General features: G+C 37.5%; 1 protein-coding gene and 1 long non-coding RNA gene across 6 annotated transcripts in view; one reads left to right on the top strand and one right to left on the bottom strand.

Moving 5' to 3' along the window:
* The window catches only part of tcerg1 (transcription elongation regulator 1), a 74865-nt gene that overhangs the window by 31965 nt on the left and 23214 nt on the right, over positions 1 to 19686 (bottom strand). For 3 of the 5 annotated variants that reach the window (XM_033029985.1, XM_033029986.1, XM_033029988.1), the window contains exons 6-13: positions 16942 to 16971; positions 16313 to 16375; positions 13578 to 13772; positions 11236 to 11348; positions 10165 to 10253; positions 6374 to 6534; positions 5725 to 5791; positions 5017 to 5152 (exon numbers count right to left, since the gene is read on the bottom strand). In XM_033029985.1, the coding sequence (XP_032885876.1) occupies positions 5017 to 5152; positions 5725 to 5791; positions 6374 to 6534; positions 10165 to 10253; positions 11236 to 11348; positions 13578 to 13772; positions 16313 to 16375; positions 16942 to 16971 (854 nt within the window). The remainder of the gene's footprint in view (positions 1 to 5016; positions 5153 to 5724; positions 5792 to 6373; positions 6535 to 10164; positions 10254 to 11235; positions 11349 to 13577; positions 13773 to 16312; positions 16376 to 16941; positions 16972 to 19686) is intronic. The other 2 variants (XM_033029987.1, XM_033029989.1) reach the window with 2 other exon arrangements.
* On the top strand, positions 255 to 12104 carry LOC116978678. Its single transcript, XR_004413501.1, has 3 exons — positions 255 to 368; positions 9463 to 9465; positions 12094 to 12104. It is a non-coding gene; the product is annotated as an uncharacterized LOC116978678 (long non-coding RNA).

Raw genomic sequence — 19686 nt, 5'->3', positions numbered from 1 at the left:
ATAAAATTAAGGGTTTTTTTCAGATGCAGAAGTATCTGAAGTTCAAGTTTTACTGTGGAACACATTAAATGGAAGATGTTAGAAAAAATGATATTGGACAGGAGGAATTAATATATTAACGTAAAAATGTGGCATGGTGCAAAAGTAGCAATGTCGCATGTGTAACTTCTGAAAAAGGGATTTTTAGAATTATGTTGTAACATTAAAAATTAAAAATCTTCTTGATTAAAAATTATGGTAAGAGTATGCATGTATGCATGACAGCTGAGCAGGATAACTGGGAGAGAAGACGAGGCTAAGCTTTAAAATGCTGAGAGACTTGAAATACAGACTACAGTCCTGTTAGTTACCCTCAGATAAGGAAGCTTGTCCACACACACTAAAAGGCACAAAATGTCATTAAGCCAAATGCAAGAGTCAGATTATTTGCCTCTTACGAAGTAGATTATTGAATGAAATTTTAATTAAGTAGGTTGAATTTTCAATCCCATAGGAGGGGGGCAAGCCATGGTCAGGCTAGGATGCAACTTTGAGACTTAACCACAGTTAACGTTGCTGTCAAATATTGCTTTGTTTCACTGTTTATAATTATTGTTTTAATAATAGCATGCATTATCTTTCCAGATGCCAAACAGATTTTGTTAAAATACTAGCAAGGTAATCGGATTTACAGAAGGTAAAGCAGAAATTATTAAGCATGATTATGACTCAGCCTGTATACCTTGGTCGGTCAACCTTCCAGTATTCAGATTTATGTCTGATCACATGGAATACCATTGTACTGATCCTCGATTCAGTCACATGGTTGTTGCAATCTCAGATGAAGATAATACTTGAAATGTTAAATTGGCTTCAACCAAAGGCTAAATAATGGTTACATGAAGAGCACTTAGCTGCCCCATTGTTATGCAATGTTCCTACAGTTAAGCAATCATGCTAGGCCAGAGGAGGATTAAGTTGCAGAGCTATAAACAAAGAAGTCTCCAGTCGCTCATATTAATCAACTTTTCAAAAAGGTATTCTCATTGATGATCGTATTCATGTGGGTGGGGGAGGAGGAAAGAAAGCAGCAGGGAGTGTAATTAATTTAAATTACCTACCTCCCAGGATCAACATATTTATTCAAATGGCATTCACCCTCTACAGAGCAGGAAATGAGCTCATCTCATTAGGAAAATCACATGCTGAGTATGGACATGTAAACATCACCATGACATCTGAAGAAGGGTCTCGACCTGAAACGAAACCCATTCCTTCTCTCCAGAGATGCTGCCTGTCCCGCTGAGTTACTCCAGCTTTTTGTGTCTATCTTCGGTTTAAACCAGCATCTGCAGTCCCTTCTTACGCACCATGACATTACAGACCTGTTTAGTCTCACTTCTACAAGTGCAAAGACCAGTGGCATTTCATCCTTATTTTGATTTGAAGCTGATTATCTACCACTAACTCCTTCAAACCTATGGACTCCCTTGATCTGTGAGAATGGATGGGAGACACACTGTTCTTCAATCCAATGCTCATTAGCAAAACAAGGTCCACATAGTGCCAAATCCTCTATTCACCAAGACTATAAATAGACACAACGAAAAAGAGTCTTTAATATAAGTGAAATCTCAAGGTCTAAGGCGAGAAAAAAAGGGAGAGCATTAAAATGTCTCTGTGGAGGGAGATTTCATGCGAGCCAAAAGATTTAACCCTTTATGGAACATGAAACAGTCATTGTTTTGTTTTACTCTGGCCCTCTTTCTCACCTGTTTCCCCCCCCAATTACTTCAATGGGCATATCTACACTACCTCCTGATCTCACTTTGAACGTGCAAGTTTCATCAGCTTTGATGCCAACTTCCACTGTGCTCTCACTTTCACATGGGGCAATTCCTCCCTTTCTCACCTTTTCTACCCAGTTCACAGATTATGTTAGCAACCAATCATGGTTAACAAAGGTTCTCAACTGTACTCCCAAACCAAGGGAATGTTTTCCACTTTACAACCCTGCCAGCCCCCACATTCAATTGTCCATGGTCCATAATTTTCTGCTGCATTTAATGTGATTCCACGACAGACATTATCACCAACCCCCCCCCCCCCCCCCCCCCGCCATGGAGTCTGAACCTTTGCAGTATTCTAAAGGAACTGCTATCTCCATAACACTGGTTCACTTACCCATCTTTACTGCATCCATTCCCCCTCTCTTGATCCTTTCCAATGTAACTGTAGGATTTGTAATACCAGCCCTTTAAACTCTTCACTTCTCACCATCCGCCAACTCAAGCATTCTTTTGAAATAGAAATTAATTTGCAGCTCCTGCAATTTAGACAAGTGCAGTAGGTGCTTATGATCTGATCTCCTCTCACCAAATGCAAATCGGGTGGAACATCCATATTCCATCAGCAAGGGTATCCTGAACTTTCCAATGTCGCTTTGAATTCTCTATCCCACTCTGACCACCGTTTTTGGCACCAAACATTTCTTATGAAGTTTATAAAAGTGTTTGCCTTCAAACCATTCCCCTTTCTGATGACACTTTCCAAGACAAGCAATACCAGCCCTTTTAACTCTTCACTTGGCACCATTCTTTTTCTCTTCCCACAGATGCAACCTGAGCTGCTGATAATTCCCAGTATTCTGTTTTGAACTTCCGCTGCATTTCATCTTCCAACTTAACACATTACAGACCTCGGGTGAATTCAAGAAATATAGACAACCAGCCATTCCAGCTACTGAGAGAACTGAATACTTCTGATGACAACTCATGGACTTGAAAGGTTAACTTTGCCTCTTGAGAGAAGCTTCCAACATTCTCTGCTGTTACTTCAGATTTCTGCCATCAACTAAGTTTCACTTCTCCAATCCATATCTCAGTTCCAGCACGGTTTTATTTTTCTCCTCCTCCTTTTTTCATATATCTCCAACTTTTGTTTTCCTCAGGGAGATTAAAATGCCTCTAACTAGCACGAACATTTAGTTTCCCTTGGTCACCACTCCAACTTCAATATTCTCTTTAATCCTCATCTTTCTCTGGAAGTTAAACCACGTTTGCCTACTACAGTTTCTTTGCTCAGATTACAACAGGGTTCCATCACGGAGAACCAGTCATAACCCAACAGTTCACAAGACGGAAACGTGGCTTCTGGCAATGTAATTAAATAAAAACAAGGCGTCAATTAAGAGCAATGTACACTTAAATCAGGCTATGCAACTCAACTAATTGGATATTACCTCAAATGGAGCTGCCATACAGCATAAGATGCCGGCAGCCCCACAGCATCTCGCAAATACATGCCACCAGTCCCCCAAATTATCATATGTACTGGCTTTACATAAACCAGGCGTTGTAACCTAGCGTGGACCTGTACTGATGAAAGGTCAATGAGCTAAAGTAATAACATTTTTTATGTCTACAGGTTGCTGCCTGATCTGCTGGGTATTTTCTAATTTTATTCCAGATTTCCAGAATCTGCTTACTGCAGTTTAATCTTTTATATTTATCAGATCAAGAAAATCAAATCTAGTATCAAGTGATATGGTGCAACTACGAATGGATCATTTAAAAAATTCTCAAGCCAATGTGCCAAAAAAAGCACCAGCATCAATGATATTCAAATAATGGTCAGCAAATGTGAGAAGACTGCTTCCAATAGCAGCTGCATGTTCAACTAAACTGGACCACATTGAGATACACAAGCAGTGGCTTTGAAAAGGCATTACACAATTTTTACAGTGTAATTGTCGAGCACCTTGCCTGCAGGATTTAGGTTTAGCTAGGCTTTGATACCCATCCACCTTATGTCATTCCACCACAAGAACTAAATGACTGTCGGAATTGTTTCAATAGCCACACAATACCTTCAGACTCTGTTTCCACCATTTGGATGCTTGCAATGTTCTAGCTCTAATTTGCATGGCAGTGCATATACTGCAGGATTACATCCTGACCTGTTTGGAACTGGAAAGCGACCTTGGATAAAAATTCTGGGTGATTCCTAAGGTATGCCTTGTAAGAAAACCAAATCAAACAGTTAATTTGCAATCAGAGCTGTCAGCTCATCAGCACCAAAGGCATTTTTTTTGTGCAGGAGTAAACTCAATCATAAAATCATAGAAAGCAATTAACGTGGATAGATATTAAATGGTTTGACGGTCCAAATAATCACATATCATGAACAATTTGTATAAAATGGTATACAGATTCTTAACTAAAAATAAAGAGCAGAAAAGATTCAAACAACCAGTGTTTAAATACATTTAATAAATACATTTGGAATAAACAGCTGGTACTAGTATTATGCAAAAAAAAAAAAAACAGCAGCCTGAAGAAGATTCCCCTCCTGAAACGTTGCCCATTTCCTTCCACACATGCTGCCGAGCCCACTGAGTTCCTCCAGCAATTTGTTTTTTGCTTAAGATTCCAGAAACAGAATCTCATGTGCCTTTGTCTTCACAAAACTACTTCATTTGCCAAAATAAAACATCGAGGGAAGGAAATCCCGCATCTTTACATGATCTGAACTAAATATAACTGCAAATCAAAGGTTGAATCGTAGAAAAAGCCTCAGAGAAAGCCGAGCTGAGCTCGACACTCAGGTACAAAACATCACCATTCCTTCCAATATCCACATTCCATAAATGAATGCATCAAAACAAAAATTTTCACCAAGACTTATTTTGGACTATGTGGGATTTCACATCTGGCAGAATGGGTCATTGGGAGGGAAATGTCTAACTTTACAACATGGGAATTAAGTGTTTTTGTCCAAACTCTGGTCAAAATTATCCCAAAATACGCAAGACATTATTGTATCGCAAAAATAGGCTCATGAAACAATCAGCCCAAATGTCACTTGGCATCTGATAAACAATCGCCATCAAACACGGAAGAAAAACTAATTTCACCACTAATTAAAAGACAAATCTAATTAGCAATCACGGCAACACAAAGGCACGTTAATCTAAAGTTAAAAATTATTTAGTTGTCAGGCCTTGCATACAAGTGGAGAATCCACATTGGTGCTTACCCCTCTCTCAAGCAGCATATCCCTGAACTGTTTCATGCGAGACTCCAGTGGAACTATTGCCCTCTCCCGGGCTGCCTTGATCTCAGCTTCCATAGCTGCCTCCTTCTCAGACTCTGGATCTTTGAGATCATCCTTCCTGTATTTAAAAATATATAAAATATACACACTTTACCACTCACTAAAACAGAATATTTTTTGTACGTGATAAAATAGTGCTCATTTTGATATGCTGGAGAAGAGATTGATGTTAATATATCTGCACTCAAGCTTGAATTAGTGATATGAAGAAGTAACGGGCTGGTTTTGCAAAATTTCCCTGGCTGAAGAATCCAGATTAAGGGGTGGGGGTTACAGTCTCAAAAGGCAGATAAGCCACTTGGGACTGAAGTGACCTGAGATCCGATTACTTGGCAGTGGTGAATCTTTGGCATTCTATTTCAAAGGGCTGTGAAGGTTTAATTATTAATTTTTACTCAAAACAAAGATAGATGCCAGGATATGAGGAATCAAGGGCTTGATGAGCCAAATGGTCTAACCCTGCTCCAATTAATATTCATATGAACAGATGTTTAAAATGATATGCAGTTAAATTGAAACAATAACCAAAATAAACTGTATTCTAAAAATAAATTGAGTAACAGCTGACTTCACAACTTCACCTTATAGAACTTCACAACGAGTACAACATGTTTTTCAAGCTTCACTTACTTTCGCTTCTTTGCTTTAATTGGTTCATCATCATATTCATCCTCCAGAGGTTCCAATTCCTCTCTCACTATATAAACAAGGTAATGTTTCAGATCGAACAAAATTCTTTTTTTTCCATTTTTACAACTCAATTTTATTTGTTCAACATTTAATTTCAAATATTTTCTTGGGTAAATTGATTCATTTTAAACTTGAAGTAAATTCAACGGCATTAAATTTACATGTCTTCAGACAGATGCATAAATGTACATGTTAAAAGCAAAAAAAACAACCACCAATGAATGGGAGTGCTAGAAAAAAATCAACTTACCAACTGTTGTGAAAAATGCTGCTTTATTTAAATATTTAAACTTTAAAAATAATCAATTCAAATCAACACTTGGACCAATCATGCTAGGCTGTTTTCTTTCCAGAATGATACCCAGCGACCATTCAGCAAAATTCACACATGCAAGTTCACCAAATTCACACCTGCAAAAACCACATACTTGAGCGAGCACATTCACTCCAACACATTTTCAAGCACACTGCAACTTTGGGGAACACTCGTTCAATGTTTGTCCAAGCATCAAAGATTGGAAATAACAACTGTTATATCATCAGAAATAATGCTGCAGCTACGCTTGCAACAATAACTAGGATCTCTCACCAAGTTTCTTCTCACTGTCAAATGACTTTTTGTGAGGAGGTTCCTGGATAATTTTGTCAACGTCTGCTCTTCCAACCAGTTCATCTGGCCTATCCCACATTGACAGGCGGGTTGTTGGGTTGTAATAAAATACGCGCTCATCGCCAGTCCACACAACACACCTAAAATTAAAATCAAATGTTTCATTGAGTATTACTTTTGTCTGTCTTTGGGTGGATCAACTCTTTTTTTTTAAAACTGACAAAATAAGACAAAGATGGAGGCCAAAATGCTAAGAAATCAAGAGGTAAGAAAGTGAGGTACTTCAAGGAACCACGAGCAGACACAAATATTGTGGTTTATAATCATGACAATTATAAGGCGGACAAATGACTTGGGTAAATAGTTCCAAAGTTTCGAAGTTCTTGAAAACAAAGTTGGAATCTAAGACATAGGAAAACCTACAGCAATATAGTGAAGCAACAAAGAATGTTCTTGGTCAATTGGTGAATCTAAGGTTGAGGATTGGGTGTGACATGAATAAACTGAAGCAAGACAAATTACAAGACAGTAGGGAGAAACCAAAACCTGAAGGTGAGAAAAGGACATCACATCAGCAAGGCCAAGTTCAAAGTTGCTCCTTAAAGTGCATTTTGGGCAGGTTGAAACTAAAATCTTTAATAGGAATTGAATAATTTAAGCCAGCAGCAGGTCATTGCTGTAAATAAAATCTCTAGCATCACTCCTAGAGGCAGGGCTATATGTTTTCACATTCTTTGAGCACTAAATTTAACATAGCTAGATACTGAGATAGGCAGACAAAAATGCTGGAGAAACTCAGCGGGTGCAGCAGCATCTATGGAGCGAAGGAAATAGACAAAGTTTCGGGTCGAAACCCTTCTTCAGACTGATGGGGGGGGTGGGGCGGGGAGAAGAAAGGAAAATGGAGGAGGAGGAGCCCGAGGGCTGAGGGAGAGGTAGGAAGGGGAGGAGACAGCAAGGCCAATTCATGGAGCAAAGAATCAAGTATTCGACTGTTTCATCTGTTTTAAATTTTGAAAACCAAACCATGAAATTAGTATTTGAATAATAAACAACTAATGCCTTTCAAACAAGCAAGTACACATTTGACTTCACCAGAACGAAACGTCACTTTACTGACCATCACATCTTGTTATTTCTTGTGTGATATTTTCAAATTTAAGAAACCTCACTCTAATTTGATGGAGAAGTATAAATGACATTCATTGCAAGGAAACCAAATGCCATTGAGGTAGAAGGTAGACACAAAATGCTGGAGTAACTCAGCGGGACAGGCAGCATCTCTGGAGAGAAGGAATGGGTGACGTTTCGGATCAAGACCCTTCTTCAGTTAGTTACACAGCATGGTAATAGGCTCTTCATCCTAACTTGTTCTTGCCGACCGAGATGCCTTCCTGAGTTAGTTCATTTTAACCCACATTCTTCTAAAACAATGACCTTTGAAAGGTTGTATAGTAACAAATCTACCATTTTGTCTGGCAGCTTGTTCCACACACCCACCATCGCACATGTGAAACATTCAGCATGTCGGGTTCCCTTTAAATCTTTCCCCAGTCACTTTAAACCAAGGGTTCCCAACTTGGGGTAAATTTACCCCCCCCCCAAGGGTAAATTTCGCCTACCCGGGAGAGAAATTTGTTGATTCTGGATTTGTACATAGTTTTTCTCATTGATTGACTGTGTTCCGTTCTGTTACCTGTTCATCATTAGTTGTTCATAAATAAGTGAAATAACATTGTTATGTGCTATTAAAGTTGCTGGGGTAAACGGGATGAAAAAGGTTGCAAACTCCTGCTTTAAACCTTTGACCTCTTGTTTTAGACATCCCCACACTGGACGTCTAGATCCACTTTATCTATACCCTTCATGATTTTGTAAACTTCTGTAAGGTCACTCCTCAGCCTTCACTCCAGGAAAAACAAATCAGGCTTATCCAGTTTCTCATTATAATCCCATCAAAATGCACGTAAATCTTATCTGTACCCTGTTGTGGAGGTTTGCAGAGAATTGCTGAAGTGGGTGTGTTAGAAACTGCTGACGTTTCGGGTCGAGAGTTACTCCAGCTTTTCATGTCAATCTTCGGTAATGAGGTAATGCCAACCAGCCCCCTTGGAGCAGGACCAATAAGGATTAAACATGACCCAATTTAATAGGGAAGAAAGGGAATCAGAGATAGTCAAATGAAGTATGTGGATAAAGTAAAATTGTACATTAGCAAAGACCGATTCATCTTGATAGATTATTCTCCTCTTGTCTGAACCTGTAAGCTGTGAATAAAGAAGCCTTGCCAACCTACCACTGGTTTCCAAACATCCTTGAAGTAGAGGTTCTCACAACTCTCTAGGTTAATCACATCTTTCCTATGTCATTGAGTAGAACAGCACAGTCTGAAGAAGGGTTTCGGCCCGAAGCGTTGCCTATTTCCTTCGCTCCATAGATGCTGCCGCACCCGCTGAGTTTCTCATGCATTTTTGTCTACCTTCAATTTTCCAGCATCTGCAGTTCCTTCTTGCACAGAATATCCCATGTGTGGTCTCACCAACATCCTACACAGATGTAACATGACATCCCAACTTTTGTACTTGTGCCCCATCTGATGAAGGTAAGCACGCCATTCTGTTTTTTTCATTATTTAGCGTGCCTTAGGGATTAGCTGTGGGTTCTTTACTGTTTGTCATATTATAACAAATTGGACGAGAAGGTACTTATGTACCTGTACCCTGGGATAACTCTGTACAATTCCCAGGGCCCTGTCCATTCATGTGCACTTCCAAATTGGCTCGTTCACCCTGGATCCTAACTGATCTAACTGTACGGACCATTCTACCAAGCAGTATCTTGTCAAATCCCTTGCTAAATATCATAGAGACTATGGACAATGCACTGCTCTCAACTATTCTCTTACTCATCTCTCCAAAAGACTCAATTACATTTAAGATACAGGATTTCCCATGCACAAGATCATGCTACCTATCCCTAATCAGTCTCTGTCCTTCCAAATGCAAGTCGATCCTGACCCTCAGAATACCCCCCAGTAACATTCTCACCACTGATGTTAGACTCATAAGTTTGTAGCCTTGTAGCCTGTCATTGCAGCATTTTTTTTAAATAATGGCAGAACATTGGTCACCCTCCAATCTCCTGGTACCTCATCCATTGCCAAGTAAGATAGAATATTCTTGCTTCCCACAATGGCCTCAGTCAGGTCCCAAGGATATAGCCACTCTGTGTGTCTCACGATCACCAATAACTGCTCTTTCATAATATTGATGTGTTTCAGGATAACACTTTCCTAAAGCACTCCTGTCCTTTTCTTTAGGATTTTGAGATCATTTTTCTTGGCACATTTAGTACACTTGATTACATACCATTCCATTTCATAAATTAACCAGCATCAGCCAGATGCAACCACCAATCAAAATTACAGTAAAAAAATAGCTGCTCTTAATAGTTAACTTTCATGTGCAAATTACCAATCAACAACTCAGTTGCCAAGTCTCAATACTATGCAATAATAAATTAATAAACACATTTCAAAATTGATTAATAGGGTCAAATCAGCCCCTGTCCATGAAATAACGAACAGGTGGATTTTTTATTTATTTATTTATTTTTTAATTGTGATCTCTGTCGCTGGCAAGGACAGCATTTGACTTTGAATCATGTCTCTGGAACATCAATCAATTCAGAAATTCATTTACCATAGTGGATAGTTTTAACCTAATTTGTTGATAGATGAATGGTTTAATAAACATATCTGCACCACATACCATGGTGTGCCGGGAACAGGGGTAGTAGCCACAGGTTTAGCTTTTTGTGCAGCCTTTTCTTCTTCAGTCAATATCTCCTCCTTTGGCTCCTAAAGAAATTAGAACAACAGACCGCTGAGTTATAAAGATTTATTGATCAATACTGCAGGACTCGTCTAAGCTCTTTATCTTACTGTGCAGGTCAAGTATGTATCATGGAGTTTTGTTTGCAGGTTGCAACAATAAAATGAGTATACTTACTAACAGATACCTTGCAAGCTGAAAATATCACCAGCATACTCCAAACCTCAAATTTTCTCAACGTGGTTGAAGCACTGAATGCAATTCCTCCAAATCTCTAGCAGGACATAATTCAGCAATGACAAAGCTGTGCGCTAAAATTTTAATTGCATGTTAAATGGACATTGATGAATGCCATTCTTGCACCATGCCCATAGTAAAATACACTAAACAATACAGATCTCCCTCGTAACAAACAATCTATAGGGGGAAAACACATTTTGTGACATCACATAATGTAACTGATCAACAAAACATTCAAAACATGAAAAAAACAGAAATAGGACAATGACTTGCAATTTATGCCTTCTAGAAATTCAGAAATAATTTGTCCTTCAAGGAATTCCTTGGATTTGGGCATCTCCAGCAATTCAGTATTTACAATCCATTCTCAAAAGAGAGAAGTTTGGTTAATGTTAAAAGTCAAATTCCAATCTTGCCTAAATAAAACTTCAAATTCCCAGATTATCATTTGTCTATGAGATTGGAACGCTGGATTACAAGTCCACAATTCTAGGAGTAATACTATTTTATACATATGGCACATTTAATAAAAAAAGAACCCAGTGTTTGCTTGATTTTAATCAAGAATAGAGCTGCCCAGAATTCAACTGATATGAGCAAGCATATCCCAACCCAAGAAATGATGCTGCAACTGTGCCAACAGTTGGAGAAAGAGAATGCGAACAAGAAAAATTAAATAAGAAATAAGCTCTGTACTTAATTAAGAGACAGATATCTTGTTTTCTCTTGAATGGAGCCATGCAGGCTATCTGCACACTTTCCACAAACCTCTTTCTTCTCTTTCGGAGGTTCTTCTTTAGCCTCTTCCACCTCCATTTCCATTGGCTCAGGTTCTGCTGGCTCTTTGTTCAGCTCTTTTGGTCTCTCCACTTCTTTCTCCACTATACAGAAAATAATGTAGGCACTCAGCATTTTGCAGATGTCCCTTGATCATGCCACTGTTAACCATTAAAACATGAAACTAATTTTGTTTTCTTCCCTTGAAGTACAAAGCTGAGAATGAAAGTACACCCGACTTTAGATAAAACACTGAAGACTACACTCAGTGTGATGGAGAGCGCAACAGTGGAGACTGTTGGATTAGCATGGACAGTGGATTAGCATGATCCAATAATGACGCCAAAGCTGAGCAACTGAAGACAGCGCCCACTTTAGGAAAAAACAAAAAAAGTCAAAATATCAGAATCCAAACTTTGTGATGCACCACTCAAATTAAAGGCTTTCATTGAAACAGTAAATTTTTACTGGGCCAGTTAAGTTTTAGCAATAATCCAAGAGTTCAGTTGCCCTTAATAGTGAGGGGAAAAAATCACTTAAATTCTACTAACTAAGCTGTTATTCAAGAGTGTACATACAAAAGTGCCAGACACAAACAGAAATAGCCTTGGTTGTGTTTGAATATTCCAGTTCTTACAGAATAAGCCCATGTCATGGACTCGGGCTGGAACTCATGGATCTTAGCAGGAAAATGTTGCCTTCAGGAAAGGAGGGAGTATTCTGGTAACTCTTCCTTTTTCATTTCCACTGGCTCACGTTCTATTTGTTTTCCTGACTCAAAGTGAAAGGCACACCTCTATTTACAGAAAGAACCTCCGTGAGCGGTAATTTCTTCAGCAGCAATTACAGTACTAATTACTAACTTCCAATTCAAATAATGTTTCAACAGACATGCTAATACACATTAAAAAGTCCTAGTGAAATTAACACTGATATCAGCAAGGCTTCTTTCAGGAAGTGCAGAACACGTCCAGAAGATCGCATCCATATGAAGTTAGTTGATATTTCATACATTTCACCAAACTCTTAAAGGACAACAAATATTCCAGCAGGAATACTCAAACACAACCAAGGCGGTTTCTGTTTGTGTCTGACACTTTTGTGCCAGAACTAACACCAAATATATATTTGAATTGTGGTGGCATTAGAAATTATAGAAGCTATTTAGTTATAGAGTTTGGATAAACTTGGATTGTTTTCTCTAGAACGTCAGAGGCCTAATGTGACGTTAAGAAAAGGCAAACAGTCAGAATCCTTATCGTGGGGGGGGGGGGGGGGTGAAATACTGGAGGGCATGAATTAATATCAGAGAAATAAAGTTTAAAGGGCAATTTTTTTGTTACAGTGGTAGGTGCCTGGAACATCTGCTAGGGATGATGGAGGGGCAGATGTGATAGTGGAGTTTAAAAGGATTTTAGAGAAACACATGAATATGCAGAGATTGCAGGGATGTGGATCATTTGCCGGCAAAAGCGATCAGTACAGACATCGCGGGCTGAACGGCCTGATCTAATGTAACTTTCTGTGCTCTAAATAAAAGAGTCTAAATGCAGAACTAACACCAAATTTATATCTGCATTGTGGTGGCATTAGAAATTATCCAATAATACTAGGCAAGAAACAATGGTCATGGAAGCAACAGTGACAATGATCTACTGCAGATTGATGCTTCACCTGGGTATTTGGTCATAATAAATTTGGGTGCAGCAATGAACTTCAAGCCAATGCTTGTTTATAATGTTAGTAGATCCAGTCATTTACACTGAAGAATAAAATTAATAAAACAAAAGAATGCAGAACATACTGTACCTATACAAGTTCATTTTGCAATTTCTACAGATGTATATTTTGTATCCGTACAAATCAATCTATCCTGACTCCATCAGCACTCTTGCTTGCCCTACAACAAGTTTCATTTCAAGTTCAGCACTAGAAACTGAATGAGGAACTGAAGCAGTTTCTACAAAATTACAAAGATTTATTACTGCTGTCCCATTAAGCAGGACCCTTTTCAACCTTAATCAGCTAGATTAAGTGTCAAAGTCAAACTGTATTTATTTGTTTCATTTCAAATTTGCTCATTCACATCACTTGTGTACATTATTATTACTTGGTTGGAATTAGTGTGGATGTAGATCAGATACAGACATAGCTACAATATCCATAGTGAGCAAGTAGCTTGTCAAAGCTCATTAACTTCTTTGACATATTAACCATCCTGTATAGATGCCATTGGAAACCGGTAATCACAGAACTCTACTTCAGTTGGAACTGAATTAACCTTCATTTAATTGGGCCATTAACTTTCTTCTTGCAAATTAGTGAATAGTTACCTTTATCTTTCAGTTCATGCGGTTTCTCCCATGTAGATTCTAAGGTTCTGTTGTTATAATAATATGTTTTTCCATCACCAGTTTTATATTCTGTCCATTCAGATCCTGGAATACCTCCGAGATGGCCAGATGAAGCCATTGTAACCTGTGGAGGCAACATCGGCACCATAGGTGGAGCTATTCCTGGCAACATACCTGAAAAGGATAAGAGCATGGTGAAGTTACACCAGTATGGCGACATTCTTATACTGAACAAAATGCAAGATAACAATATTCATTCTTACTAACATGAACAAAAACATAGACTGCATCAGAACCTGTTTTGACTATCCTATCTGAAAAAATGCATTCTCTCAGTCAAAGAAACAATGTTTCGAGCTTTAAACATTTATTTTCTGTTTCCACAGTTTGACCTCTTACTAATATTTTTGTCTGTCATAGAATTTTGAACCCTTTATTTAATAAGAACACATCAATACAATCATTATCTTCAATGGTTTGAGTGGATTCAGTCATTTCTAAGTTGCTGCTCCTACTGCCAATATTGCTATAAAAATGATTAGTTCAATATAAAATCCATTTTGGCCAAAGGAAATGTGAGTTAAAACTTCTGTTCTAATGAAATTATATATTTGATAATCTTTATACAATTTCCATTGCTACCTTCACTTTTTTTTTAAAAGTCCATTCATTTTTACATCCCAAGTTGCAGTAATATGCAAAAATGACATCACCTTTAAACTCATTCTGCATTTTACAAGATGAAACATGCAGTGACATAATACATTATTTTTTTGTATACAACTTGGGAGCAAGCAATCATACAAATAGAAATGATTTCAACACAGCAGTTCCCTGTAAATTTTAAACGGGCTTGTGGCCTGGCCTATACTTAATTAAATATTCATGGAGCACAACTTACAAAGATTCAATTTGGTTCAAAGGAATACCCACCTACCACCAACAATAAACATGACAAATTCAACAAAATGTATTTTGTATGGAGAGAATTCTAAATTAATGGTTTAAGCAGAATGCACAGAAATGTCTATTAAAATGAGACCTCTGCCTTCATTTTAATTTGTGGTTTAGTTTAGGGTTTAGTTTAATTTGTTAGAGAAAAACAGATGAATTTCTGAATTCAAAGGGTGTTGCATGATGCTTCAAGTAATAATTTCACTTGTATTTATTTTATTTATAGCATTTAAGCTAACTGTTGAAAGAAGGAAAGATAATTGTGTTTCATTATCTAATATTTATAATTTTCAGTTTTGCTCAGGTGACCTTGGCACATGTGGATTTTCAAATTGAAAATTTTGAAAGTTAGCTGTACATTTGATCCCTGAATGCAAATAGCACATAAGTGCAGAAATTAAGAGAACATTGCACAGATACATTGATTGCAAAATAATCGAGATGCTGGATAGGACATAACTTAGCAAATAAATTCAAGTCCATCCCTTTAGGGAAATCAAATGCCAATTTCAAATCCTACTGAAAGATAATGAGTGCTCACTCTCCCATTTTTTTTTAATAATCCCCAAGTTTTTTGAAACCATGGAACTGAAGAAAGGTGACAATCAACATAAATTACCTCAACAGCCTAGGCACAAGGTGTCACCTTTCTATTCAGTGATAAATCAAACATTCTCTCATCTCAGTCTTGCTGCACACCATCTATAACTCTCACTGAAAACACTCTGGACTTTTATGCCCATGAACGATATCCTATCAAACCACATTCTGGATAATGAAGGAACAAGATCTGCTGCTTTGAAGTTCTTTCAAAGCCAGTAAGTACAAAGATGTCCAGCACAAAATGATGGGCTTGTGGGCAGGTGAAACAACATTCCTATTCCTCAATACTACATTATGAAAACACTTGTGGAGTGCAGCACTATTTCTCCACAGAAGTGTGCTTGGTAACATCCAATAGATGAGCCCCAAAGACACCAGGTCTGAGAACTCAATCATTTGTCAAGAGAAATTTACTTGCAGGAGAGGATTTTTACCAACCACAAAAGATTAGTACAACAGAATGATTGCTCATAATAAATGCAAGGGACTATTTAATGTGATGGTGGAACAAGAGATACTTTTAACTTCTAGCATCAAAAGGAGACTCATAATTGGACAATGCTGGAAATAAGTCCCTTATTCCTTGCAACCACAATTATTATAATGGCAGAGTTCTCCTTTCTTTCCAAGTAGAATTATTTTGTAATGTTTAAACTATATTAACAAAACTAATTAAGGAAAAATAAAGATTTATAAGAAATTGAAGAACAAAGTTACAAAGACAGGTTTTGTGGCAACAATTTAAAGCATGCATGCAAACTAGTTACCTTGCATGAAGAAATGGATTTGTACACACAAGCACTCGTTAACAGAGGGAGTAGTACAACAAAGTGGATGAAGGGAGGCTTTACTGAAGCACTAACAAATGAACAAATCAATGTAAGCAAAAATATTGGTGTACTATTAATTTTGCATCACCCCATCCCCACATTGCACAACCCAAAGCAATACTACGCAGAGCATCGCATTTTCCAAGCTGATGCTAATAAAGAGCCCCAAAGTAATTATTTTATTGATGGAACATTTGTATAATGCTATGTCACTTAAAATAAAGCCAGAGGTTTGGGATGAGTATTTAGTTGGACAGTTAAAATAAAGTCATAACATTCAAATATCATGCCACTAATAAGACAGAAAGGACTAAGTTAAAGTATTACCATTCTTGCCGGTAGTGACTGTCTTTACATACGGGCAGCTGACTATTTGCATCATTGCTACACCTGTAGGAATGGATAAGCAAGCATGTTGGAGAAAAGATAGGCGTCAGCTGTGCTGTATTGACTTTAAAGCTGCATTATAGTAAAAACATGTTCCAATTCCTCACTAAGGTTACTACTTGGGAAAAATACAGTACAACATTGCAGAGAAAACATGTGTACATCAAATTATTCTTTTAATGTCATTGTTTGAAGTGTAAATGTAAGTTGGCATTCTAATGGATTTAATGGTATTGTGTTTCCCCATGATACGTATATGCTTATCCTGGGTAAACATTTAAAAGGAAAAAAACTTGCGTACATCATGATGCTTTATTTTTTAAAAAATACCATGTCAGACAGTTACATTTGGAAAGCATCAAGACATTTGCATTTCCTGAACTACACAGAGTAACAGATCAGTGAAAAATAGGATAAATTTAATGCAACTCAAAGGGAAGATGTATTTATATGAAAATTGTTGTGACTATTCAAACATTAATACCACAGTCTCCTGATGAAACAAGGGAAATTTTGGCTTGTTTAAAAACAAAACAAAAAAGAGACACTTAACTGAGGTGTGCACTTACAGGTAAGTGGAGTAGACTGTACTTGTAAACCTGCAAGAATTGACATAGGTACATCCTCAGGATCTAATAACTGAATCATTCAGATAATGTACAGAAAGTACAGATTACTGAACATCAAGTAGTGCACATAGCAAACCAAATTCAGGAAGAATATGCACATTTATGCACAAAAGGAAACAATGAAAATAAATGTAAATTAAAGTATAATGCAGCTTTAAACTAAGCTGGAATGAATTTATCCCCACTGAAACCAATCCCTCAGATTGAAATCTTGCCAAACAGATATGTTAATTACTCCAAAATTGGTCTTTAACCAAGTATGCTCATTTAAATGATGTTTTGTTTTTCTCTCCAGAAATGCAGAACTCAGTCAAATTAATCCTACTATCAGATGCTGCTGAGATCTTTTATTTTTAAATTACTCATGCTGTATAATTTTTCACTTTGTCCATTTTTTACTCAATTTTTCACTTTGTCTACCTCTGTTAAAACACTCAGTTGTGCTGGACTTAAATTTAATTGGGTGCCAGTCGTTTTGGATATGTCTTCCCAGTTTCTAAAACAGCGTGCGTTTCGCTCCATTCAACCAATTGGTGTTAAAATTTAGCACAATCGCATATTAAATCCAAGTTCAAGCATAAATCAGATTAAGGAAGAAAACATTTTCCCCTCCTCAATTATGGAATCCAATACCAATTATAGTGCCATCAACCTAAAGGATGGCATTAGCTGACACAGGATGGGCTCTTCCTTGAATACATGGCTGAATTAGCAAAGCCAACAGAGAGTCAACTACAAACGTTTAAATGTGATTATACTGCACAACTTGCCATTTCTAAATGGAAGCACTCCTTGGATTTTAACAATTGGAGGAAGTGGTTTTTTGTCAGTCAGCTCAGGAACCCCCACATCTCTCAGATTTCTAGTGCCCTTTTGTAAAAATTCAGAGTATTACACTAAATCCTTTTGGGTTCGAAGTAAGTGACCATTCATTTGGGTTTACCATGCCATAAGCTCTTTTATTACAGTTGCAATTTAAAGCTTCCGTTTACTCTATTACAAAGCAAATTATGCTGTGAGGAAATAGCTTTTTATCCACCATATGCCATTTATAAACAAATATTCTTGTACAATCCCAGTGACTACATTCTGCTAATCCTGGGCTTTCTGCGACTATTCCTCAATTTCTTTCAAAAGCCTGTAAAAAGAAATATATCTGGCTCCTTCAAATTATGGACCTGAGTCCTCACAACGGGCATTAGTAGTCGCAGTTCAAAATATAAACTAAGTAAACTAGATGCAAAAATTGATCATTTAACTCCTTTGCTCTGAAATGAAATAGATGTTAAAACCTTCCTATGCTGAAGTGCATGAGATCTATTCAGCTCATTTGCTTTCTCCTAATTCTGTTAGAATCAAAGCAAAGGTAGGGCTAAAGCAGGCACTGGATCTCTCCATCACAGCAGCATTTCGAACAAACATATTTAAGACATATATTACTCATTTGCCACCTGCTGGGTCATTTACATTTGTAATCAAATCATCTTTCAAAAAGGAATAACATACCATTTGCCCTCTTCATCGCTTGCTTAATTTGCCTGACTTTTAGCAAGATTTCTAAAAGCATATTCAGATCCCTTTGATGAACACCAACATTACCCAATCTCTCATCATAAACTAAGTAAACTAGATGGAAAAATTGATCATTTAACTCCTTTGCTCTGAAATGAAATAGATGTTAAAACCTTCCTATGCTGAAGTGCATGAGATCTATTCAGCTCATTTGCTTTCTCCTAATTCTGTTAGAATCAAAGCAAAGGTAGGGCTAAAGCAGGCACTGGATCTCTCCATCACAGCAGCATTTCGAACAAACATATTTAAGACATATATTACTCATTTGCCACCTGCTGGGTCATTTACATTTGTAATCAAATCATCTTTCAAAAAGGAATAACATACCATTTGCCCTCTTCATCGCTTGCTTAATTTGCCTGACTTTTAGCAAGATTTCTAAAAGCATATTCAGATCCCTTTGATGAACACCAACATTACCCAATCTCTCATCATTTAAAAAATACTTCATTCCATTTCAACCATTAAATGGAAGACTTCACATCTCCACACAATTCACTTAGTTTGTTCATGCCCATCAGAAACATCTTTGCATCCTCCTCCATACTCACAATCAACATTATTAAAGTTATACCAGCAAAGCTGAAAATATGACATTTGTCCCTTCAGCCAAAGGGTTGATATAGCTTGTTAACAGGTGGTGTTCAAGAACCAATCTCTGTCATACCCTGCTAGCCGTAGTCTGCCAAGCTGAGAAAGATTTATTCCCACTTGTATCTCTCCATCCATATCAAAGATAGACACAAAATGCTGGACTAACTCAGTGGGATAAGCAACATCTCTGGATAGAAGGAATTAATTTCCTACACCTTTCGTCTGCTCCACTGCGAAATCTCCTCAAAGTATTCCTACACATCTCAATTCATGTCAGTGTATGATCTCCATACTGTGTGTTCTCACCTTGTTGACCAACCTCCCATATGGGATCTTATTGCAATATGCTATACTTATTTAGTAATTTCTTCAAATAAGCCAGCGATCCAAATTCATAGCATTTATTGCTGTTGTGTGTACATTTCAAAACAAATCTTCTGTAGTACCCTAGATAACCTTTGGGGGAGGGATCTACAGCACAGCAACTCAAACACTCCATATTTCTCCAGAATTTCTGCA

The sequence above is a fragment of the Amblyraja radiata genome, chromosome 11 (assembly GCF_010909765.2).
Source record: "Amblyraja radiata isolate CabotCenter1 chromosome 11, sAmbRad1.1.pri, whole genome shotgun sequence".
NCBI lineage: Eukaryota > Metazoa > Chordata > Chondrichthyes > Rajiformes > Rajidae > Amblyraja > Amblyraja radiata.
Note: the sequence above shows the minus strand (reverse complement) of the source record. Positions and strands in the feature narration are given on the sequence as shown.